Source organism: Oncorhynchus masou, chromosome 33, assembly GCF_036934945.1.
Source record: "Oncorhynchus masou masou isolate Uvic2021 chromosome 33, UVic_Omas_1.1, whole genome shotgun sequence".
Classification (NCBI taxonomy): domain Eukaryota; kingdom Metazoa; phylum Chordata; class Actinopteri; order Salmoniformes; family Salmonidae; genus Oncorhynchus; species Oncorhynchus masou.
Genome location: NC_088244.1, coordinates 22,675,227 through 22,700,974, shown reverse-complemented (window position 1 = coordinate 22,700,974; position 25,748 = coordinate 22,675,227). Strand labels below are relative to the sequence as shown.

Below are 25,748 nucleotides of genomic sequence, written 5' to 3'. Positions count from 1 at the left end.
GACAGACCGTTTGGTGGTGGAGTGTCTATTGTCAGTGCCAAAGGCACCCTATATATCACCAGCTGAGGCTCCACTTTGCCCAGTCAATTGACAGTAATACTGTAAGTGCCAGACCAGAATAAATCGAGACCTTTTCAGATATAGGGGTTGATAGGGATAGGATATCATATAACCATAAGAATAGATTGATAGGAGTAGCTCATCATTTCTTCCAGGACTTAATTCAGAATGCCCAAAAGATGAATTCATGCTTTGTTTGATGCATATTCATCCCAAATGCATGAGACCAGCTTTCATTGCCCCCTCTGTTGGCAAACACTCATTCATGTATGTGGTCTTTAATCCATTAATCCTACTTTAAAAGGGTTCTGGGTTATACAGTAGGTTATCACACCCAGTCTGTACTTACATTAACATGTTCATTGAGGAAACAAAAAATAATGTAGATAAAGCCATGCATCCGTATAAAAACAATAATGGTAGTAAATGACACTGACAGATGCCAGTAAACAGACTACAGAATGTATAAATACATAGTCATAAAATAATAGTTGTTAGGGGGATCTACTATAATAGAGGATGTAATATATACATATTTTAACATTGAACTACCTTCACCTTAATAAAACGATTGTTACCTTGTAAAAATGTTCTGAGCATCCCGGAACGTTTGGATGCTCACACAAGCCTTCGAGTCGCCCGTATTTTGTAGTAACACCTTTTCAAAATGACTTCCAAAACAGACACAACTTGCAAAATATTTTAATTTCAAGACTACAAATTATCTCCCGAGATGATTGTTTAAATTGCTGTCGAATGCTTACAACCAACACCGGTCCCGATGGTAATAGATAACGGCTATTTTCAAAGGAGGCCCGGTTGATCATGCAAAGGGAACTAACTACAGTAGGCGCTCCATGGCTTCTGTTCAAATCCTTGGCGGCGAGGAACAGAGGGACAGCGCGCAGTGAATCCCAAATCCGTAATGACATCTCCAACCTCGAGCCCTTGTGATGGCTCATAAAAAGCTGGTTCGACTGAAATGTGGTTGTAAACTTCAAGATACAGGAGCTGATGTTTCATTCAGCCACCTCTGAGATGGCGCTGATGTGAGGTGTTTAAGTTGTGTTCCACATTTTCTTTGTTGCTTGTCCTGTTGACTGTTGTACCTTCTCACTCTTGAATACAATTTAGCTAACTAGATAGATGCTCGTTCAGGCACATCTGATGTAGTTTCTCTCCCTCTGTTTTAGGGCAGTGAAGAACATCGGATAGTTCTCACAGAGACGCCCTGCAACCCGCTGCACAGTCGCCAGATGATGTCAGTGCTGCTCTTTGAGTGCTACAGAGTCCCAAATTCAGTGGTGGGGGACTCAAGTAAAAGTGAAAGTCACCCAGTAAAATACTACTTCTGTAAAAGTAGTTGGCTTTAAATATACTTAAGTATCAAAAGTAAATATAATTGCTAAAATATACTTAAGTATTAAAAGTAAAAATAATTTCAAATGCATTATAAAGCAAACCAGACGGCATAATTAGTTATTTATTTTTTATTTACAGATAGCCAGGGGCATGCTCTAACTCTCAGACATAATTTACAAACAAAGCATGTGTTGAGTGAGTCCACCAGATCAGAGGCAGTAGGGATGACCAGGGATGTTCTCTTGATAAGTGTGTGAATTACATAATTTTCCTGTCCTGTTAAGCATTCAAAATGGAGCGAGTACATTTGGGTGTCAATGAAAATGTATGGAGTAAAAAGTAGAAGTTGTCAAAAATATAAATAGTAAACTAAAGTACAGATACCCCAAAAACTACTTAAGGAGTACGTTCAAGTATTTTTTACTTAAGTACTTTACACCACTGCCCTCATGTATCCTATGGGGGGGATAGCCTGCACGGCATATATTACAGCACCGCTCTCTGCAACCCCCCCCACACACACACACGGGCATTGTCCTGTCCTCCAGCTACCACTGCGCTCACATACTACCTGTTATCAATGAAAGGTAGACACAGTAACATGAGGTTTTAGGTGACTCCACTCATACTCAACCAGGTAGCCAGATCTGTCTATTCTTTTGCCAAATCCTCTATTGTTTGTTTTCATGCTAGAGGAGTTGGGAAAAGAACCAACAGATGTCGCTGCTATCTCACCAGATGTAACATGCTGTCCTCTGGTGTTTCCCCAGGCTGGATGCATGTGAACGTGGGCAGGAGCCAGGCGGTGTCCTACCTCCAGCGTCTGTTCCAGCTGAAGTACACTGGTCACCTGGCGGCCGTCACCTCATAGAGAGCTGCTCCACAAACACAGCTACACAGCCAATGACTACCACCAAGGTCTGTCTGCCATGGCGCCAGAGAGGTCTATTGAGATTGTATGAAACAGTATGTGGTGCTTTGCTTTATAGAGAGAGTCAGGCAATGAATCACATCTCTCTCTCCTTCAGAGCTGGAGAAGTGGCGCAGTGCAGAGTTCTATGAGCAGCAGGTGCACCGCATGTAGCTGCCATTCTCTGCCAAGGTTCTGGGCGGCGTGGTGATTGTGGAGGAGATGCAGGAGAGACGCGCCCAGCAGCTGCGCAGGCTACAGGAGATAAACGCCTGGCGCAGGGAGGAGATGCTGCAGCAGGACCAAGAGCGTCTGGATAAACTATTGGCCCTGCAGGCAAGAACCATTATCTTTTAACCACTTCGTCAACCATGACCCTTAACTGCTGTGCAATTTCTCACTTAAATTGTACTCCAAAAAAAAAACATTGAATCCAAAGTTTACCTAACCGTACAACCCTATGCACAAGGACTATTTTTAACAATTTACACGGAACATTTTAAAATATTTAAAAACTATGCAGATGCAAAGTTTGGTAACAGAATTTCGTTAAAATTTTAATGTGTCCGCGTTTTCCAAAAGCTCTTACATATCTGCTTCAAATTAGGATTCAATAATTCCTGAGGAAAGAATGGGGTGTCAGCTATGGCATGACACAATGACTTTGAAAAAATATCTGTTGGTAAGTGAGGTGGACTTACACCTGGTAATGGAATTGCAGTATCACGGGTCCCTGATCTGTACTCCACAGAAATGGATATGAATGTCATTCTCTTCATAGTGATGTATCCTGAACAGGTACACAAAGGTATAAATATGCAATATCCTATTTTGCATATTTGGGTATTATTGTACACAATGACTATTATTTTAATGAGCTCTGTCCCAAAACAAAACCACATTTGTTTGGTCAGGACTGGACAAAATCTGAACTAATAGCAGTCTTTCACAATTTTGAACATTAAAATACAGCAGAATAGAGCTCAGTAGAGTAGAGTTCAGAACATTATACAACGGCTGGGTCTAATCCTGAATGCTGATTAGTTAAAAGCGCATTTCAGCCGGTGTCTATTCCACAAATTACTACCGGCTAAATCTATGACGTCAAAATGCCTATTCATTCTGTTCCATCTGACTGCGCAATCCACTGTCTCGGTAACCCAGACAGGGAAGTTATAAACTTGATCTCCACTATAAAAATAATCGAGACATTATCTCATATTTCCTTTCGACTAACATTTAGTTTTCAACAACAGAGATTTGTATAAACCCGTCTGTCTCCCCGACATTTGTAACATTGTTTCAATTTTCAAATTCGATTTCCAACTGTTCCATAGTAATGAACGTGTAATTTTCGAGAATCAGGACGAGAGAGAGAGAGGCAGGCAGCGTTACTCAGCCATTAGAAATCATAAATCAGCTGGATATGTACAAAGAAATCTCAATTGGAAAAAGGTGAAACGAAGTGCAGCTAGTTTGCAGTCTTTCCAGCTTCAGTTTGAAGTTAATGTTAACTGTGTTTGTTGGCTAGCTCCTCTGAACAAGTGTCCTAATGAGAGAGCACATTTTCTATGCCAGGTGAAATCGTGCCTCATTAGCTCATTGTTATGGATGTATCCAAATAAATGTCAATAGAAAACAGCTTAATCAAATGCATCTCCTGTTATTATTCTGTCTGCACTGTTTGGCGTGACTGTAAATGAACAGTAGTTGGCTAGCAAGCAAGGGATCAGAACTTTGGCAGTATGGCAATGGAACATTTAGAATGAATGACTGGGTCGCGTCCATAGATACAAAACAAAAAGACTGAACAACTGGGTCGAGTCTCTGGCAACTGAATCAATAGAACGAAAGACCAGCCGGCTTGGGTAGTAACCCTAGATATTTATTTATAGACTAATAAAAATCAGTAACGGATTTAGACATGGGCGGAATCTTGCTGGGGGTGGTTAGTCAAGGGCGCCATACTAGCTAGAACCGCCACTTACACTTGAAACAAACAGCAAAACTGAGAACTGCAAACAAAAATGCTTTCTGCTACTAAGATCAGTGAAGGACTGCCCGTTCCATGATCTCGCCATCACGGTTGACAACTCCATTGTGTCCTCCTCCCAGAGCGCTAAGAACCTTGGCGTGATCCTGGACAACACCCTGTCGTTCTCAACTAACATCATGGCGGTGGCCCGTGCCTGTAGGTTCATGCTCTACAACATCCGCAGAGTACGACCCTGCCTCACACAGGAAGCGGCGCAGGTCCTAATCCAGGCACTTGTCATCTCCCGTCTGGATTACTGCAACTCGCTGTTGGCTGGGCTCCCTGCCTGTGCCATTAAACCCCTACAACTCATCCAGAACGCCGCGGCCCGTCTGGTGTTCAACCTTCCCAAGTTCTCTCACGTCACCCCGCTCTCTCCACTGGATTCCAGTTGAAGCTCGCATCCGCTACAAGACCATGGTGCTTGCCTATGGAGCTGTGAGGGGAACGGCACCGCAGTACCTCCAGGCTCTGATCAGGCCCTACACCCAAACAAGGGCACTGCGTTCATCCACCTCTGGGCTGCTCGCTTCCCTACCACTGAGGAAGTACAGTTCCCGCTCAGCCCAGTCAAAACTGTTCGCTGCTCTGGCCCCCCAATGGTGGAACAAACTCCCTCACGACGCCAGGACAGCGGAGTCAATCACCACCTTCCGGAGACACCTGAAACCCCACCTCTTCAAGGAATACCTAGGATAGGATAAGTAATCCTTCTCACCCCCCCCCTTAAATGATTTAGATGCACTATTGTAAAGTGGCTGTTCCACTGGATGTCAGAAGGTGAATTCACCAATTTGTAAGTCGCTCTGGATAAGAGCGTCTGCTAAATGACTTAAATGTAATGTAAATGTAAATGAAATGTAGCCTAAACTGACAACCGTGCGAAGAGCAGAAACCTACACTAAGGGGGGATTCTAGCTCCAAACACTGGCTTCTCGGCCATGATCACATTCATATAACGGGATACCAATATATTCAAATAATGATTGACATATTGTCATTAACTTTATTTTAATTAATTTATTCATACTATTTCATCCTTCCACAATATATAGTCACGAAAAATATCTAGGGTTACTATCCAAGCCAGCTGGTCTTTCGTTCTATTGGTGCAGTTGCCAGAGTCTCGACCCAGTTGTTCAATAAGAACACATTTTTATTTTCAATAACGGCCTAGCAACAGTGAGTTAACTGCCTTGTTCAGAGGCAGAACGACAGATTTTTACCTTGTCAGCTCGGAGATTCGATCTTGCAACCTTTCAGTTACTAGTCCAACACTAGGCTACCCTGCAGCCCCAATATACTATGGCTGTCAGCCAAACAGCATTCAGGCCTCGAACCATCCAGTTTATAACAGACCGTATGACAAAACATTTATTTGTACTGCTCTAATTATGTTGGTAACCAGTTTATAATAGCAATAAGGCACCTCTGGGTTTGTGGCATATGGCCAATATGCCACAGCTAAGGGCTGTGTCCCCTTAGCCATGGTATATTGGCCATACACCAGACATCTTTGTCCTTCGTCGCGTCGTATGTATATCTTTTTATATCTTTTTCTTCGCATATCTTTTCAAATATTTTTTCTAAACCTCAACTTCAAAATACTCTCCTGAAACCCACCTCACCCAATGTGGTGTGGATCTGTTTTTTCTAAAGTATTTTTATTTACCTCGGAACCACAATCCCCCAACAGAATGCTAGCCAGCTCACTAGATACTAGCTAGTAGTCAGCTAACCACTACTAGTAGTCATCAGTTAACCTTTAGCTCGGAAAGCTCTTGCCAGTTTGTACAATGCGACTCAAACCACAGCATACTGAACCTATTTTCTCTCCATATCCCCGGATTCCTACCGCAAGCTCTGAACCTTTTCACCTGGATCATCGCAGCTAGCTAGCTGCTATCCGAGTGACTACTCCTGGCTAACGTCAGTCCCAAAGCAAGCACCAATTAGCCTGGAGCTAGCCCACGCTAGGCCCATTCTCCCGGCTAGCTGAAGTGGCCCATCAGCCACTCCTGGGCTACAATACCCGAACCCCTTCTACTGCCAGTACACGGCACGGAACCCCACCGATCCTTCAAGACTGGACTACCGACGTAATCTCCTCGAGGGGGTACTCAACTGCCCCCTACGTTGCGACGTCCCCCTGAATGCCCATCTGCTAGCCGCGGCCCGCTAGCTGTCTAGAGCATATTGGACTGTTAGCTGAATAGATCCATTGGCCAATTTCTTGGGCCGCTATACCTATTTTGCCAATTGGACTTGGACCCCTCTGCTACTCGGAACCCTACAAAACCATCACGACTGGTCTATCAACGTTACCGCACGCAGAGCCTAAAACAGACTTTCCTCCATCGCCACGTCCCTCTTAGGCCCTTCTGCTAGCTTGCTAGTTTCGGCCTGCTAGCTGTCTGAATCGCCGTGTCTCCAGCCAGCCCAACCACTCACTGGACCCCTATGATCACTCGGCTACACATGCCTCTCCCTAATATCAATATGCCTTGTCCATTACTGTCCTGGTTAGTGATTATTGTCTTATTTCACTGTAGAGCCTCTAGCCCTGCTCAATATGCCTTAACCAACCATTCAGTTCCACCTCCCACATATGCGGTGACATCACCTGGTTTAAAAGTCTCTAGAGGCAATCTCTCATCATTACTCAATGCCTAGGTTTACCTCCAATGTACTCGCATCCTACCATACCTTTGTCTGTACATTATGTATTGAATCTATTCTATCTCGCCAAGAAACCTGCTCCTTTTACTCTCTGTTCCGAATGTACTCGACGAACAGTTCTGATAGCCTTAAGCCATACCCTTATCCTACTCCTCCTCTGTTCCTTTGGTGATGTAGAGGTTAATCCAGGCCCTGCAGGGCCTAGCTCCACTCCTACTCCCCAGGTGCTGTCATTTGTAGACTTCTGTAACCGTAAAAGCCTTGGTTTCATGCATGTTAACATTAGAAGCCTCCTCCCTAAGTTTGTTTTATTCACTGCTTTAGCACACTCTGCCAACCTGGATGTCCTAGCTGTGTCTGAATCCTGGCTGAGGAAGACCACCAAAAACCCTGAAATTTCTATCCCTAACGAGTAATATTTTCCGACAAGATAGAACTGCCAAACGGGGCGGTGTTGCAATCTACTGCAGAGATAGCCTGCAGAGGTCTGTCTTACTATCCAGGTCTGTACCCCAAAAATTCGAGCTTCTACTTTTAAAAATCCACCTTTCTAGAAACAAATTTCTCACCATTGCCGCTTGCTATAGACCCCCTCTGCCCCCAGTTGTGCACTGGACACCATATGTGAATTGATTGCCCCCCATCTATCTTCATAGCTCTTGCTGCTAGGTGACCTAAACTGGGACATGCTTAACACCCCGGCCATCCAACAATCTAAGCTTGATGCCCGCAATCTCACACAAATTATCAATGGACCAACCCCAAATCCATAAACACGGGCACCCTCATAGATATCATCCTAACCAATTTGCCCTCTAAATACACCTCTGCTGTTTTCAACCAAGATCTCAGTGATCACTGCCTCATTGCCTGCATCCGTAATGGGTCTGCGGTCAAACGACCATCACTGTCAAACGCTCCCTAAAACACTTCAGCGGGCAGGTCTTTCTAATCTACCTGGCCCGGGTATCCAGGAAGGATATTGACCTCATCCCGTCAGTAGAGGATGCCTGGTTATTCTTTAAAACTGCCTTCCTCACCATCTTAAATAAGCATGCCCCGTTCAAGAAATTCAGAACCAGGAACAGATATAGCCCTTGGTTCTCTCCAGACCTGTCTGCCCTTGACCAGCACAAAAACATCCTGTGGCGTACTGCATTAGCATCGAATAGCCACCGTGATATGCAACTTTTCAAGGAAGTTTGGAACCAATATACACAAGCAGTTAGGAAAGCTAAGGCTAGCTTTTTCAAGCAGAAATTTGCATCCTGTTGCACAAACTCAAAAAAGTTCTGGGACACTAAAGTCCATGGAGAATAAGAGCACCTCCTCCCAGCTGCCCACTGCACTGAGGCTAGGAAACACTGTCACCACTGATAAATCCACTATAATTGAGAATTTCAATAAGCATTTTTCTACGGCTGGCCTGTGCTTTCCACCTGGCTACCCCGATCAACAGCCCTCCACCCCCCACAGCAACTCGACCAAGCCTCCCCCATTTCTCCTTCACCCAAATAGCTGATGTTCTGAAAGAGCTGCAAAATCTGGACCCCTACAAATCAGCCGGGTTAGACAATCTGGACTCTCTCTGAAATGATCTGCCGAAATTGTTGCAACCCCTATTACTAGCCTGTTCAACCACTTTCGTATTTTCTGAGATCGTATTTTCTGAGATTGGAAAACTGCCGTGGTCTTCCCCCTCTTCAAAGGGGGAGACACTCTAGACCCAAACTGCTACAGACCTTTATCTATCCTACCCTGCCTTTCTAAGGTCTTTGAAAGCCAAGTTAACAAACAGATTTACCGACCATTTCAAATCCCACTGTACCTTCTCCGCTATGCAATCTGGTTTCAGAGCTGGTCATGGGTGCACCTCAGTCTCGCTCAAGGTCCTAAACAATATCATAACCGCCATCGATAAGAGACATTACTGTGCAGCCGTGCTCATCGATCTGGCCAAGGCTTTCGACTCTGTCAATCACCACATTCTTATCGGCAGACTCAACAGCCTTGGTTTCTCAAATGATTGCCTCGCCTGGTTCACCAACTACTTCTCAGATAGAGTTCAGTGTGTCATGTTGTTCGGACCTCTGGAACTCTATGGGGGTGCCACAGGGTTCAATTCTTGCTGCTAGTGATTCTCTGATCCGCCTCTACGCAGACGACACCATTCTGTATACTTCTGGCCCTTCTTTGGACACTGTGTTAACTAACCTCCAGACAAGCTTCAATGCCATACAACTCTCCTTCCGTGGCCTCCAACTGCTCATAAATGCATTAAAACTAAATGCATGCTCTTCAACCGATCACTGCCCGCACCTGCCCGCCCGTCCAGCACTACAAAAGCACTACAGTAAACTATCCTTCCAGACTCACATTAAGCATCTCCAATTCAAAATGAAATCTAGAATTGGCTTCCTATTTTGCAACAAAGCATCCTTCACTCATGCTGCCAAACATACCCTCGTAAAACTGACCATCCTACCGATCCTCGACTTCGGCGATGTCTTTTACAAAATAGCCTCCAATACCCTACTCAACAAATTGGATGCAGTCTATCACAGTGCCATCCGTTTTTTCATCAAAGCCCCATATACTACCCACCACTGCGACCTGTACGCTCTCGTTGGCTGGCCCTCGCTTCATACTCGTCACCAAACCCACAGGCTCCAGGTCATCTGCAAGTCTCTGCTAGGTAAAGCCCCACCTTATCTTAGCTCACTGGTCACCATAGCAGCACCCACCCGTAGCACGCACTCCAGCAGGTATATCTCACTGGTCACCCCCAAAGCCATTTCCTACTTTGGCCGCCTTTCCTTCCAGTTCTCTGCTGCCCATTACTGGAACAAACTGAAAGAAAAAAAAGGGGAAAAAAATGTAAAAAATAAAAATTGCTGGAGACTCATATCTCCCACAGATCACTGCACCTGTACATAGCGATCTGTAATATAGCCCATCCAACTACCTCATCCACATACTGTAGTTATTCAATTATCTTACTCCTTTGCACCCCAGTATCTCTAATTGCACATTCATCTTCTGCACATCTATCACTCCAGTGTTTAATTGCTAAATAGTAATTACTTTGCCACTTTGGCCTATTTATTGCCTTACCTCCTTAATCTTACCTCATTTCCACACACTGTATATAGACTTTTCTATTGTGTTATTGACTACGTTTGTTTATTCCATGTGTAACTCTGTGTTGTTGTTTGTGTCGCACTGCTTTATCTTGGCCAGGTTGCATTTGTAAATGAGAACTTGTTCTCAACTGGCCTACCTGGTTAAATAAAGGTGAAATAAAATAAAGATGTTAAGTGACTCCAAAATGACACACTACATTATTTACCATTAATTTCTATTGCACACAAAATAATCTCAAACACAACCAAAACAAAGAGAAAATGCAGCCAACAAATTTGTAGAGTCACAAGCTTGCGTGTTAGGAATTTTTGACTAATTTCATATACATAAGTGGGGGCGGACTATGTACAAAAAGTCATGTAATTTCTAACATGTCATTGTATGTTGTGTGTGGCCGTGTGAATAGGAGAGGTTGGAGGACGGGTACATGGAGCAGTTCCATAAGAACCTGGTACAGCTGAACATGGGACTCTGCTGAGGAGCTGCAGTCCTACATCAACAAGCTGAGCCTGGTGGTGGGTCAGGGCAGGCAGCGACTCTTACAGGTCATCATAGGGTCTAGCTACAATGAACGGAGCAAAGAGATCCTTGACAAAAACCTGCTCCAGAGAGCTCAGGACCTCAGACTGGGGCAAAAGTTCACCTTCCAACAGGACAGCGACCCTAAGCACACAGCCAAGACAACACAGAAGTTGATTCGGGACAAGTGTCTTAATGTCCTTGAGTGCCCCAGCCAGAGCTCGGACTTGAACCCGATCGAACATTTATGGAGAGACCTGAAAATAGTTGTGCAGCAGCGCTCCCCATCCAACCTGTTAGAACTTGAGAAGATCTGCAGAGAAGAATGGGAGAAACTCCCCAAATACAGGTGTGCCAAGCTTGTAGCGTCATACCCAAGAAGACTCGAGGCTGTAATTGCTGCCAAAGGTGCTTCAACAAAGTACTGAGTAAAGGGTCTGAAAACTTATGTAAATGTAATATTACATTTTTTTTATATATACATTTGCAAAAATGTCTAAAAAAACTTTTTGTTTCGTAATTATGGGGTTTGTGTGTAGATTAAGGATGTAAAATAACTATTTAATCAATTTTCAAATAAGGCTGTAACGTAACAAAATCTGGAAAAAGTCAAGGGGTCTGAATACTTTACAAATGCACTATATACAGAAGTATGTGGACACCCCTTCAAATTAGTGGATATGGCTATGTTAGCCACACCCGTGGCTGACAGGTGTATAGAATCAAGCAGAGCCATGCAATCTCCTTAGAAAAACATTGGCAGTAGAATGTCCTTACTGAAGAGCTCCGTGACTTTCAACGTGGCACCGACATAGGATGCCACCTTTACAACAAGTCAGTCAGCCGTGAAGTGGTAGGCCAAACAAGTACACAGAACGGGACTCCTGAAGCGCGTAGAGCATTTAAAATCAGCTGTCCTCAGTTGTAACACTCACTACAGAGATTCAAACTGCCTCTGGAAACTACGTCAACAACAACTGTTTGTCGGGAGTTTTATGAAATGGGTTTCCATGGCCAAGCAGCCGCGCACACAAGCCTAAGATCACCATGCGCAATGCTAGGCGTCGGCTGGAGTGGTGTAAAGCTCGCCGCCATTGGACTTTGGGGCAGTGGAAACGTTCTCTGGAGTGATGAATCATGCTTCACCATCTGGCAGTCCGATGGACAAATCTGGGTTTGGTGAATGCCAGGAGAACCTGCCTGAATGCATAGTGCCAAATGTAAAGTATGGTGGAGGAGGAATAATGGTCTGGGGTTGTTTTTCATGGTTCGGGCTAGGTCCCTTAGTTCCAGTGAAGGGAGATCTTTATGCTACAGCATACAATGACATTCTAGACAATTCTGTGCTTCTAACTTTGTGGCAACAGTTTGGAGAAGGCCCTTTCCTGTTTCAGCATGACAATGCCCCCGTGTACAAAGCGAGGTCCATACAGAAATGGTTTGTCGAGATCGGTGTGGGAGAACTTGCACAGAGCCCTGACATCAACCCCATCGAACACTTCTGGGATTAATTAGAATGCTGACTGCAAGCCAGGCCTAATCACCCAACATCAGTGCCCGACCACACTAATGCTCGTGGCTGAATGGAAGCAAGTCCCTGCAGCAATGTTCCAACATCTAGTGGAAAGTCTTCCCAGAAGAGCGGAGGCTGTTACAGCAGGAAAGGGTGAACAAACTCCATATTAATGCCCATGATTTTAGAATGAGATGTTCGACAAGCAGGTGTCCATATACTTTTGGTCATGTAGTGGTTAAGGTTGGGATGAAGGTAGTGCAATAATATTATATACCAGCAGTATAAATACTCAGTGACTTGTACAAGTTTTAATTTAAACAATATGGTGCTAAGGAGAGGGCCATATTACACTTACTTGAGCAGCATAGTAAACCCCTGTTCTGACTCTCTCCTCCAAATGTTGGTACCCTTCCCCAGATCTGTAGCTCAACACAATCCTGTCTCTGCGCTTTACAGACAATTCCTTTGACCTCATGGCTTTGGTTTTTGCTCTGACGTGCACTGTCAACTGTGGGACCTTATATAGACAGGTGTGTGCCTTTCCAAATCATGTCCAATCAATTGAATTTACCACAGGTGGACTCTAATCAAGTTGTAGAAACATCTCAAGGATGATCAATGGAAACAGGATGCACCTGAGCTCAATTTCGAGTCTCATCGCAAAAGTTCGGAATACTTATGTAAATAAGGTATTTGTTTAAAAAAGAAAACATTTCTAAAAAAACGTTTTCTCTTTGTCATGATGGGGTATTGTGTGTATATTGACGAGGAAAATGTTTTATTTAATCAAATGTAGAATAAGGCTGTAACATAACAATAGGTGGAAAAAGCCAAAGGGTATGAATACTTTCCGAATGCATTGTATATCATGGTGCTGTGCATTTTGGGATTTCATAGCACAGATGATGAGGGACCAATGGACCACTCTTATTGAATGGTTACTACAATAGACCTGTCTGAAGGCATTGGGCTGTTTGATTGTGTTAGTCCTTTTTATACTTCATCACAAGTCAAATTTGTGGTTTTACTTGTGTCGTTTATATAATGCAATCAAGCTTTGTTCAAGATTCATTCAAGGATATGTTGTAAAAAAAAAAACATCTAGATGCCACAAGCAGGCATTTGCTGTCAAACATCACAAAAACACACTGTATATATAGGGACAATGTTCTGTGTAAGACTTTCAAGTTCCTCTTTATTGTATGCGCTATCTAGATTAAAGAGGTGCAGTACACCATTATGCCACAAGGTGGTATTACTCCACAGCTTTTTTGTTATAGAGATAAACACAGCAGTGCTAGTCTGCCCAACAGGTTTGGAACCTGTCGAAGGAGGAGAATAACAGAGATATGATTGATGGTTGTGTAAACTTTTGTGGTTATTGTACAGCTGGCAGCATCATAAGGCAACTCCATCTGTAAATACACTCACCACACAGGAGTGGCAGGAGGGCAAAGCCAGCCATACATCGTCTCAGCACAGGATTTACAGGCATTTGCAGACACTGAGTCTGACTTGGATGAACCCAACCCAATAAAGTGTCTAAATTATGATCAGATGCATTAACAAGCCCTCATAATTATCCCAGAGGACTGATCTACGGCGGAGAGGAACAAGTGCAATCACATGTATATCTTCTCAGAACACACGATGAACAACCTCAGAACCAAAGATGATGGTTAACTAGTTGTTCAACAGGAAGTATTATGACCTTTGCAGCCGTAGAACCACAAGTCAAATAAATGGTTATTACAGCATGATAAACATCCAGTGATCCTTTACTGTACAAAGCTTTCAGCCAGATCCAAAGGGGACGACAGGGAGCATTTTTTACCCCATAGATAGACAATGGAGCAGCTCCAAAGGGGACGACAGGGAGCATTTTTTTACCCCATAGATAGACAATGGAGCAGCTCCAAAGGGGACGACAGGGAGCATTTTTTACCCCATAGATAGACAATGGAGCAGCTCCAAAGGGGACGACAGGGAGCATTTTTTACCCCATAGATAGACAATGGAGCCGTTCCAAAGGGGACGACAGGGAGCATTTTTTACCCCATAGATAGACAATGGAGCAGCTCCAAAGGGGACGACAGGGAGCATTTTTTTACCCCATAGATAGACAATGGAGCAGCTCCAAAGGGGACTACAGGGAGCATTTTTTACCCCATAGATAGACAATGGAGCAGCTCCAAAGGCAAACAAGACAATAATCACATCAACAGAAAAGTATGATGCAGCGCGTCAAAACAAAACACTTATTTCACTAAACTACTTGATATGACACAATCAAAAAATCTAATGTATAAAAGAGAGGGCATTCATTCTATTTTCCAGTCAAGTGGGGAACACCACAGGCTTCTAACCAAATACAATTATCATATTTGACCACCTGACAAATGCACCATCATCACAATTGAGAGAAAACATGCTTTTGTCCAACAACACCACTCCAGCATGTCCTGCTGTGATCCGGAGGACAAAAATCCATATTAAACAGTGCAGAGGCAATGAACGAAGGCTTCACCTTCAGGTCTGTGTGGGAGGATGGTGAAGTGATGTTCTCATGGTGATTTATGAACAATAAAAGGAAGGAATGACTTATTCAGTATGCTGTTATTCTTCCATGTTTTATTTCTGTGATTTGCAGTACTAGTATAATGAGGGCAGCTTCACCTTTTTAAAGAGGAAATTCACCCCAAAACACTTCTGAGCCCTTCATAACACTTGCCTGGCTGTTTTGTCAGTACTCCAGACAGTTTAGGTCCATTGTTTTGAGTAATGCTGACTTTCCGAAATTACCTAAAATGCATTAAAAACGGTGTATTTATTGTTACGTTAACAGTGATTGGTGTCTCTGCATTGAATTGTCAAATACATGTGTTTAATAAAAAACAAAGACCTACTTTGGGATAGCGCAAAGATATTCCATAAAGTCTGTAATCTGGTAGATACTGTTCTTTGTGGTTCTAAAGTGGATAATTACTGGAGGCGGGACGAAGGAGTGTCTTATACTACTGGTCTTCAAGAAAGGAAATCAGAACGACAGGAAGTAAACAAAGAGATGGTAGCTCGCCATTAGTAATCTCTGAAGTAAAGTAAGGCAAATAACGTTAATAGTCAAGTAGCTGGGTGACATTGGCCAAAATGAAGTGCAATAATGTTTGGGTCAGATACCAATACACTACATATTTCAACTCTTTTCATGACTGCGATGGAGCTTTGTGTCCGGCATGGCTGCAAGCGATCCGAAATCCTGTTTATGGTTTCGATACGACGCCTGAAGTAATTTACCAGCTGCGGTTGACCGTGTCCAGTGATCACTTTATGGCCACTGACTGCAATGGGGACACCTGCTTGTCAAATATCTCATTCCAAAATCATGGGCATTAATACTGAGTTGGTCCTTTCTTTGCTGCTATAACAGCCTCCACTCTTCTGGGAAGACTTTCCACCAGATGTTGAAACATTGCTGCGAGGACTTGCTTCCATTCAGCCACAAGAGCGTTAGTGAGTTCGGGCACTGATGTTGGGCGATTAGGCCTGGCTCGCACTCAGCGTTCCGCTTCATCTCAAAGGTCAGTGCTCTGTGCAGGCCAGTTAAGTTCTTCCACACTGATATCAACAAACTATTTCTGTATGGACCTCGCTTTGTGCACGGGGGCATTGTCATGCTGAAACAGGAAAGGGCCTTCCCCAAACTGTGGCCACAAAGTTGGAAGCACAGAATTGTCTAGCATGTCATTGTATGTTGTAGCATTAAGATTTCCATTTACTGGAACAAAGGTGCCTAGCCCAAGCCATGAAAAACAACCCCAGACCATTATTCCTCCTCCACCATACTTTACGTTTGGCAGTATGCATTGGGTCAGGTAGCGTTCTCCTAGCTTTCGCCAAACCCAGATTCATCCGTCGGACTTCCAGATGGTGAAGCGTGATTCATCACTCCAGATAATACGTTTCCACTGCTCCAGAGTCCAATGGCGGCAAGCTTTACACCACTCCAGCAGACGCTTGGCATTGCGCATGGTGATCTTAAGCTTGTGTGCAGCTGCTCGGACATGGAAACCCATTTCACGAAGCTACCAAAGAACAGTGCTGACGTTGCTTCCAGATGATTTTTACGCGCTTCAGCACTCGGAGGTCCCATGAGCTTGTGTGGCCTACCACTTCCCTTCTGAGCCGTTGTTGCTTCTAGACGTTTCCACTTCACAATAACAGCACTTACAGTTGACCGGAGCAGTTCTTGCAGGGCAGACATTTGACAAACTGACTTGTTGGAAAGGTGGCATCCTATGACTGTGCCACCTTGAAAGTCATTGAGCTCTTCGGTAATGCCATTCTACTGCTAATGTTTGTCTATGGAGATTGCATTGCTGTTTGCTTGATTTTAAACACCCATCAGCAACGAGTGTGGCTGAAATAGCCGAATCCACTAATTTGAAGGGGTGTCCACATACTTATGTATCTAGGAAATGTTCTTCCCTCACAGGAGGCTTCTGAGCCTGTTTTGAGGCCTGATTACAATTAGGTTCTTACAGCAGATTGAATATGTTTAGTTAATTTACTTTTTGGTAGTTTGTATGATATGTTATTTATTTTTTACCCAAACGGGATCCTTATTATCCACCCGCACAGTAAGTGGTGGAATGCACATCTAATAGTTGCGAACGACATTATACCATAGAGGACGAAAAACTTCCCATTTTATCAGGTGTGGCACATCGTTTCCAGTTGATCCTGGGGATTCTGAAGAAAGTCTCCAACACCAGGATGTGATGGCAGACAAGAATTCGGAGTGTTTAGTTATATACATACACGCCATCTTCTGCTGCATCATATCGGAGCAAGCTGGTCCCATTGTCGACAGCTGAGACATTCACTGTCTGTCGGTAGAGCTTGCCATCTCCTGCAACTGCACCACCAGTCACAGCGCGTTCTGGGAAGAGCCTGTGTTTCCTCAACATCTGGCCGTTCTCGTCTCTCGAGCTCTTTTCTCTCTGTCAGCCTGCAAATGGAACAACTCAGTCTTAGTAAACTCCGGCTCAAACCGATATGGCACAACAGTCCCATTTTGAAAAAAAGGCAGGGCTCCAATTTCCTCTTCGTTCTTGATCTGACATTCTTTACTCTATTTCATTTTGACGAGGGCAGCAAATAATGAGAGGGAGTGAAAACAGAAACATATTGTTTTCAACCTTCAACCACGACCGCCTCGGAAGTCCCAAATCGCGACGCACATTCTTATACTTCCTGGATTTCAATATGAAAATAACAAAATGCATTGGTAAAAATGTGCCTACTGAAACAAGTTAGCTGAAAATTTGTACAGAGAAAGTCATTACGAGGACTATTGTGGTCATGGGAGGCCAGAGCAGTGTGTTTGGGAGGTATTTACAATGGACTTTAACGTTGCATGGGGTTTCTATGGGGAAGGCGCGGGTATTACCTACATCTAAATACTCAAGCAATGGACCTAAAAAACTGTCTGGGGTACTGACAAACGACCAGGCTAGTGTTTTATAAAGGGCCCAGAAGTGTTAAGGAAATCGTTCTTCTTGCAAATCATGTAAACAAACCAAATCATGTAAACACTATATTAATCTGACTATCCACAATACTCATATTATTGTGTGCGTGTAACCATGTTCATTGATAGCAGTACTATTCTCACTGTCAGTTACTTTTCCACTACTACTAATATCACTACTACAGCTACTAGAACATCTACTATCTGTAGTACTAACAGAGATGGAGCCTCCCTGTATGTAAGAATATTACAGCACCTGCCAAGCAGTCTGGATCTTTATATCACAGAAAGTGCCCTTGTCGTGTAAATGCAGGGTTGCTGGTCAAGTCCCATTTCAGCTGTCCCTTCTCAATTTGTGTAATACTTCTACTACCCTGTGAACATAACGTTGTCTAGGTTGTCCACAGCGTCAGGAAATTGTCATGGTCCCCTGTTTGCTGGGTACTACCACACGTTTTTGATTATTTTATTACATTTAGTAAAGAAACACAATTTAGACAATATAAGAAACATTTGTTCCCTTCAAACATTTTGTCAGAGCCATACCCTTCACAAACACATAAGCTCTGAGGTTACATGTCTATTATACACTGAGTGCACAAAACATTAGGAACACCTTCCTAATATTGAGTTACATCCCTCAGAACAGCCTCAATTCATTGCAGCAGGAACTCTACAAGGTGTCAAAAGCCTTCCACTGGGATGCTGGCCCATGTTGACTCCAATGCTTCCCACAGTTTTGTCAAGTTGGCTGGGTGTCCATTGGGTGGTGGACACACGGAAAACTATTAGGTCTGAAAAACCCAGCAGCGTTGCAGTTCTTGACACAGTCAAAGCGGTGTGTGTGGCACCCATTACCATAACCTGTTCAAAGGCACTTGCATTTTTTGTCTTGCACATCACCCTCTGAATGGAACACACACACAATCCATATCTAAATTGTCTCAAGTCTTAAAAATCCCTCTTTAACCTCTCCTCCCCTTCATCTACACTGATTGAAGCGTTGCACAGGTGATATCAATAAGAGATCAAAGCTTTCATCTGGATTCACCTGGTCAGTCTGTCGTTTAAAGAGCAGATGTTCCTAATGTTTTGTACACTCAGTGTACAGTCTCACTGAGATGCATTTTTCAAAAGCTTTTAATGCTTAACAATATCACCGTACCTATCATGAGTCACATCTTACACCACACTAAATGATCCGGGTGAGTAACTGAAGACAGAACAAACGGAGGTAAGTTTAAGGCAAGCAAAACGTAAAAAACAACAAAACAAATTATATCCAACTTGAGGCTGATACTATGGCACAACATACTATTCATGGCTAACGATCCGGCAGGGAATGGATGTCAGGTCCGGGCTTATGAAGAGGAGAGATGATGATCAGGACCAGGTGTGCAGATAGCTGATGGGATACAGGTGCGGGTAATCAGAACTCCCAACTGGCTACATTGCCCGGCAACCAGACAGGGTGCGTTCCAGGACGCCGGAAAAAACACTCCAGGACAGAACACAGGCAAAAAACAGACTCAGGAAACGGGATTCGTGACAGTTTTTAAATTCATCTCAGTAGGATTACAGTGACAGTAGGCCTGGGAAACTGGATAAGAGGATAAGAATGTACCTTCTTGTGTTCAGGTTCTGGGTTTGTAGACTGTGCTATAGGTTGCAGATGGATCTTCAGCTGCGTGTGCTGCAGGATGGGGGGCAACACCTAGGCGATTGAATTTTAATACAGCATACTGGACTTTGTCCTGTTTCTCAGGGTTAGGCAGTTGGACAGTGGAGTAAAGAGGTTCTTCATGGTTTCTGGAGTGAGATAGGTGGACATTGGCATAGATCCTGACGTCCTCATCTGTGTCCGCATTCTGTGCTGCAGTTGGGGCTGTCCTCAGGATGGTTTCGTACAGGTGACTAGAGCCTCCCTGTCCATCCTCGTCTGTGTCCACTGTCTGTACTGCAGGAGGGGTCATGGCCATGCCTGAGATGGTGTCATACAGGTGACTAGAGCCTCCCTGTCCATCCTCTGCTGTATCCCGTGTGTCAGTTGATTTGGGAGCCCTCTTTCTGAACCACAGAAAGCTAAATAGGAGAATGAGAACCAGAGCAACCACTGTGATTCCTAAAGCTATGTTAATACTAGGTTTTTTTCCTGATACTATGATCAATCTAACTGTGGAGTTCTTAGCTCCCATTTCATTCTGTGCCTCACAGTAATATTCTCCACTGTCCTCCGATCTGATGTTGATGATGCGATAGATCAGACCGGATTCTTTTGGTGTGTTGATGTTCCTCTTATACCAGGTGTATTTCTGAACTGGTGGGTTGGCATCACTGTGGCAGGTCAGAATAACTGAACTGCCCTCCACTATTTCACCAGAGGGACCGATTGACACTGAGATGTTCTTTGGTTTGTATCTGACAGTTAGAGTCACTTCAGGAGAGTGGAGATTCTCATGGCCTTCTACAGCACAGGAGTAGCTGCCTGCATCCTCACTGCTGACTTGGCACAGGTGCAGGCTGTTGGAGTAGTTGTGGCTGTTTGGTATAGCCTGTCTGTTCTTATACCAAATGAAGACTGTGTTGTCACCCAGTCTACAGTTGGCTGTACATGTCAGTTTGGCCATTTCCCTCTCAGAGACAGACATAGGGTTAATCTCCAACAGGACATATGTGACAGTCAGGTATACACCGGGTGAACTGACATATTTCTCTTCTGCAGTTACTAATCTGAATTTGTACTCAGCTGAGTCACTGTCTTTAAGGTCTTTGATTCTCAGGGTGCAATCACTGTCCTCATTTCCATGGTACTCCAGACGATCCAAATAGTTTGGGTCCTTCTTCAGATCTGTAGGCTCCTTTGTAGACTTTCCTTGAGTAAACCAGAATGTGTCTTTGGGTATATGACCATTGGGATATGTGTAAGTGCAGGATATGTCCACTGATGACCCCTTCAAGGCACAGATACTCCTTTTGCCGTAAATCACTCTCCAACAGTTCTGGCCCACGGCACACACTGCAGGAGAGCGGTGGTCCTCGTAACCTTTTACAGCACAGGAGTAACTGTCTTCATCAGAACTCAAGACACTGTAATTTTGTGACACATATTCATGTTGAGGCTTTCCATTTTTGTACCAGATGTAGTCAGGATTGGGGTTGTCACTCAGAGTACAGGTGGTGCTGCAATTCAGTATCACCCATGATCCCTTTGTCACATAGGTAGTCACCTTCAGGTCTGTCACGGAGATGAATATATCTTTCTGATATATCCAGCCGTGTATGTTGGTTTTAAATCCGAAGCAATACTCCGCTGTGTCATTCTCTCTCAGGTCTGTGATTTTCAGAGTGCAGTCATTGTGATTATTCCCAAGGTACTCAACACGACCTGCAAACGCTTGTTGTTCCATGATGTTATAAGTATACCCCACTGTGACGTTCCACCATTTATACCATTCTGTTTCTATGATCTCATTCCCACTGGGATATCTGTAAGTGCAGGAAACATCTACTGATAATCCCTTCAACGCACATATTCTTGTCCTGGTGAAAGTCACATCCCAGCCATACTCTCCCAGTACTCCTGAGAAACAAACACAGGAAAAATATCAAAATGAGCATGAAAATGTACCATATACACCAGAACAACCTTCAAACGCTTCTTGTCCTGATCATCTTTTATGACATTTTAGATGTTTCTCAAAAGTGAAACCCGGAAATTATAAAAAAAAAAGTACTTTAGAGAAAAGTGAACGAGTATTGATACAAATCTGTACCTGCCACAGATAACAGGAAAACCCCAAACATACTTCCTGCTGCTCTCAGGGCCATTGCTGCATTTCCCTCCCTGAGGTATCAAAAACATTGAAATAGTTTAAAAAACACTCTTTAGCTGTTCAATACCTAAATGGTGGTGTAAATAATATCTTATTGAACATATAATAAGCATTGTAATACACAATATTGCTCTAAGCTTGTTTTTTTCTCACAGAAGCCAAATACATTGGGCGGCAACATACACATTTTACTGAATCATATAAATATTTTTTAAATGTTCTTGACATTTTAAGAAATGTTAAGAAATAAACTAAACTAAATGAATTAAACTACAGTCCAGATGTATATCTTACAATCAGATACCAAAACATGCTAACAGAAAACTTTAAGTGAAAGAATGTATCACATCAAATAGCATGACTGTGTCCAGAAGAATATGGTTAAAAACGCATGATGAGATCATTGGGAGAAAAATATATTTTAAGATATATTCCATCATACTTACAGAGGTGGAGAGGTCTGGTGAATGTAGAGCTCTCTGGCAGTGCATGGAATGAAACGGAAGAGTAGGCGTGGGCTCTGTGGTTATATTAATTACCAAGAAAAAAAATTGATTAAACGACGATGCAAAACTGACTCAACTTTGATGCATTTCTTGTTTTCAAATCAAATCAGATTTTATTTGTCACATACACATGGTTAGCAGATGTTAATGTGAGTGTAGAGAAATGCTTGTGCTTCTAGTTCCGACAATGCAGTAATAACCAACGAGTAAACTAACCTAACAATTCCACAACTACTACCTTATACACACAAGTGTAAAGGGATAAAGAATATGTACATAAAGATGTATGAATGAGTGATGGTACAGAACGGCATAGGCAAGATGCAGTAGATGGTATCGAGTACAGTATATACATATGAGATGAGTAATGTAGGGTATATAAAGATAAAGTGGCATAGTTTAAAGTGGCTAGTGATACATGTATAACATAAAGATGGCAAGATGCAGTAGACAATATAGAGTACAGTATATACATATGAGATGAATAATGTAAGGTATGTAAACATTATATTAAGTGGCATTGTTTAAAGTGGCTAGTGATACACTTTTACATCAATTTCCATAAATTTCCATTATTAAAGTGACTGGAGTTGAGTCAGTATGTTGGCAGCAGCCACTCAATGTTAGTGGTGGCTGTTTAACAGTCTGATGACCTTGAGATAGAAGCTGTTTTTCAGTCTCTCGGTCCCTGCTTTGATGCACCTGTACTGACCTCGCCTTCGGATGATAGTGGGGTGAACAGGCAGTGGCTCGGGTGGTTGTTGTCCTTGATGATCTTTATGGCCTTCCTGTGACATCGGGTGGTGTAGGTGTCCTGGGGGGCAGGTAGTTTGCCTCCGGTGATGCATTGTGCAGACCTCACTACCCTCTGGAGAGCCTTGCGGTTGTGGGCGGAGCAGTTGCCGTACCAGGCGGCGATACAGCCCGACAGGATGCTCTCGATTGTGCATCTGTAGAAGTTTGTGAGTGCTTTTGGTGACAAGCCAAATTTCTTCAGCCTCCTGAGGTTGAAGAGGCTCTGCTGTGCCTTCTTCAAACGCTGTCTGTGTGGGTGGACCAATTCAGTTTGTCCATGATGTGTACTCTGAGGAACTTAAAACTCACTACCCTCTCCACTACTGTCCCGTCGATGTGGATAGGGGGGTGCTCCCTCTGCTGTTTCCTGAAGTCCGCAATCATCTCCTTTGTTTTGTTGACGTTGAGTGTGAGGTTATTTTCCTGACACCACACTCCGAGGTCTCTCACCTCCTCCTTGTAGGTCGTCTCGTCGTTGTTGGTAATCAAGCCTACCACTAGTGTCGTCCACAAACTTGATGATTGAGTTGGAGGTGGGCATGGCCACGCAGTCGTGGGTGAACAGGGAGTACAGGAGAGGGCTCAGAACACACCCTTGTGGAGCCTCAGTGTTGAGAATCAGCGGGGTAGAGATGTTGTTACCTACCCTCACCACCTGGGGGCGGCCCGTCAGGAAGTCCAGTACCCAGTTGCACAGGGCGGGGTCGAGACCCAGGGTCTCGAGCTTGATGACGAGTTTCGAGGGTACTATGGTGTTAAATGCTGAGCTGTAGTCGATGAACAGCATTCTCACATAGGTATTCCTCTTGTCCAGATGGGTTAGGGCAGTGTGCAGTGTGATTGTGATTGCGCCGTCTGTGGACCTATTGGGGCGGTAAGCAAATTGGAGTGGGTCTAGGGTGTCAGGTAGGGGGGAGGTGATATGGTCCTTGACTAGTCTCTCAAAGCACTTCATGACGACGGAAGTGAGTGCTATGGGGCGGTAGTCGTTTTCTCAGTTACCTTAGCTTTTTTGGGAACAGGAACAATGGTGGCCCTCTTGAAGCATGTGGGAACAGCAGACTGGGATAAGAATTGATTGAATATGTCCGTAAACACACCAGCCAGCTGGTCTGCGCATGCTCTGAGGACGCGGCTGGGGATGCCGTCTGGGACGGCAGCCTTGCGAGGGTTAACATGTTCAAATGTTTTACTCCCGTCGGCTGCAGTGAAGGAGGTTTTGGTAGCGGGCCGTGTCAGTGGCACTGTATTGTCCTCAAAGCGAGCAAAGAAGTTATTTAGTCTGTCTGGGAGCAAGACATCCTGGTCCGCGACGGGGCTGGTTTTCGTTCTGTAATCTGTGATTGACTTTAGACCCTGCCACATAGGTCTTGTGTCTGAGCCGTTGATTTGCGACTCTACTTTGTCTCTATACAGACACTTAGCTTGTTTGATTGCCTTGCGGAGGGAATAGCTACAGTTTTTGTATTCGGTCATGTTTCCGGTCACCTTGCCCTGGTTAAAAGCAGTGGTTTGCGCTTTCAGTTTCGGGCGAATGATGCCATCAATCCACGGTTTCTGGTTTGGGAATGTTTTAATCGTTGCTGTGGGTATAACATCGCCGATGCACTTTCTAATAAACTCGCTCACCGAATCAGCATATTCGTCAATGTTGTTGTTGGACGCAATGCAGAACATATCCCAATCCACGTGATCGAATCAGTCTTGAAGCATGGAATCAGATTGGTCGAACCAGCGTTGAACAGACCTGAGCGCGGAAGCTTCTTGTTTTAGTTTTTAATCCACCAACCAGAAGACAATTTATTTTTTAAACATTTTGATTACTATTAAATATAGTCTACACATTTTCATTATGAGGAACATAGTTAATAAATGTCCGTTTTGATCATTATAGGTCAAAGAGGTCCATATTGCTTGTTTCTCTAATCTGCTCCTCCAGGGTGTAAGGACAACCACTTGGTTGACCTTTGACCCCAGTGTATGGACGGTGCCCGGGCGGAGTGGGTACTGGATCTTGTGTTCATAACAGGCAAAAAGAACACCTGCCTAGATGACAAGAGTGCTCTCACCCCAGGAGGACTCGGACTAGGTACGGCATTATATGAGAAGAACTTACTGTACTGTGGCATGTGTTAGTTTAGTGGTGTTCATTTACTAAAGGGACTAAACAACTTATAACCTCACTCCTTCATTGTTTTCTGTCAAGATCTAATTTATTGATTGCTGTACAGATGTAGTATCTTAATTTGAGTCAGTTTTCTACAGCAGGAAAAGAATTGTGCAGCAACAGGAAATGTGAATTTTTATGTGGATTATAATTAAGCTATATTTTTTTGTAGGGATTGGTACATTTTTCATAAGGGGAAATCAAGTCTGAAATGTCAAAGTGGAAATTACAAACTTCAGAAGCCTTTTTAAACATTGAATATACTACAAGTTTTAAATGTCCTGCATTGCAGGAAAGTTCTTGTGATCAAATGAATATCCTACATCTGTAGGAGTCCCTGCCTTGACATCGAGGCAGTTCAAGGAATCGGACTTTGAGAAGGTGGTGGAGTTTATGATAAGGGGATCCACATTGACCAGGATGTGAAGAAGAAGACCAGTAAGAAGGGATACATGCACATAGCTGACACAGGCCATGTGGACTGGCCAGACATAGCTTATTATCCCATTGCAAACTTGTACCAAACTATAACACTTCAGTTCACTTTATTATGGGTTCAGCTTAGAACAAGTCCAGAATGGGAGATAAAGGGAAAAGCTTGTGAAACCAAAACAGTTTGGAGGACCATTAAAACATTTAGAGAGAATGACAGTAATATATAGTATAAAGACTTGACCACTGTAAGCTAACCA

General features: G+C 43.6%; 1 protein-coding gene and 1 pseudogene across 1 annotated transcript; one reads left to right on the top strand and one right to left on the bottom strand.

Moving 5' to 3' along the window:
• Positions 1-723: 723 nt before the first annotated feature.
• On the top strand, positions 724-13,778 carry LOC135528038 (actin-related protein 5-like; annotated as a pseudogene).
• Positions 13,779-18,211: 4,433 nt separating this feature from the next.
• Positions 18,212-22,596, bottom strand: LOC135527540 (B-cell receptor CD22-like). Its single transcript, XM_064956040.1, has 3 exons — positions 22,035-22,596; positions 21,529-21,599; positions 18,212-21,335 (listed from the first exon to the last, which is right to left on the bottom strand). Exons 2-3 carry the CDS (start codon positions 21,581-21,583, stop codon positions 19,390-19,392), a joined length of 2,001 nt encoding a protein of 666 aa, XP_064812112.1. The 5' UTR covers positions 21,584-21,599; positions 22,035-22,596; the 3' UTR covers positions 18,212-19,389.
• Between the last annotated feature and the right edge of the window lie 3,152 nt (positions 22,597-25,748).

Bases quoted from the DNA above. Each gene is read 5' to 3' on its own strand.
- LOC135527540 (XM_064956040.1), bottom strand. From the start codon at position 21,583: ATGGCCCTGAGAGCAGCAGGAAGTATGTTTGGGGTTTTCCTGTTATCT. The intron at 21,336-21,528 runs GTACAGATTTGT...TTTGTTTCTCAG, and splicing joins TTTCCTGTTATCTGTGGCAG to GAGTACTGGGAGAGTATGGC.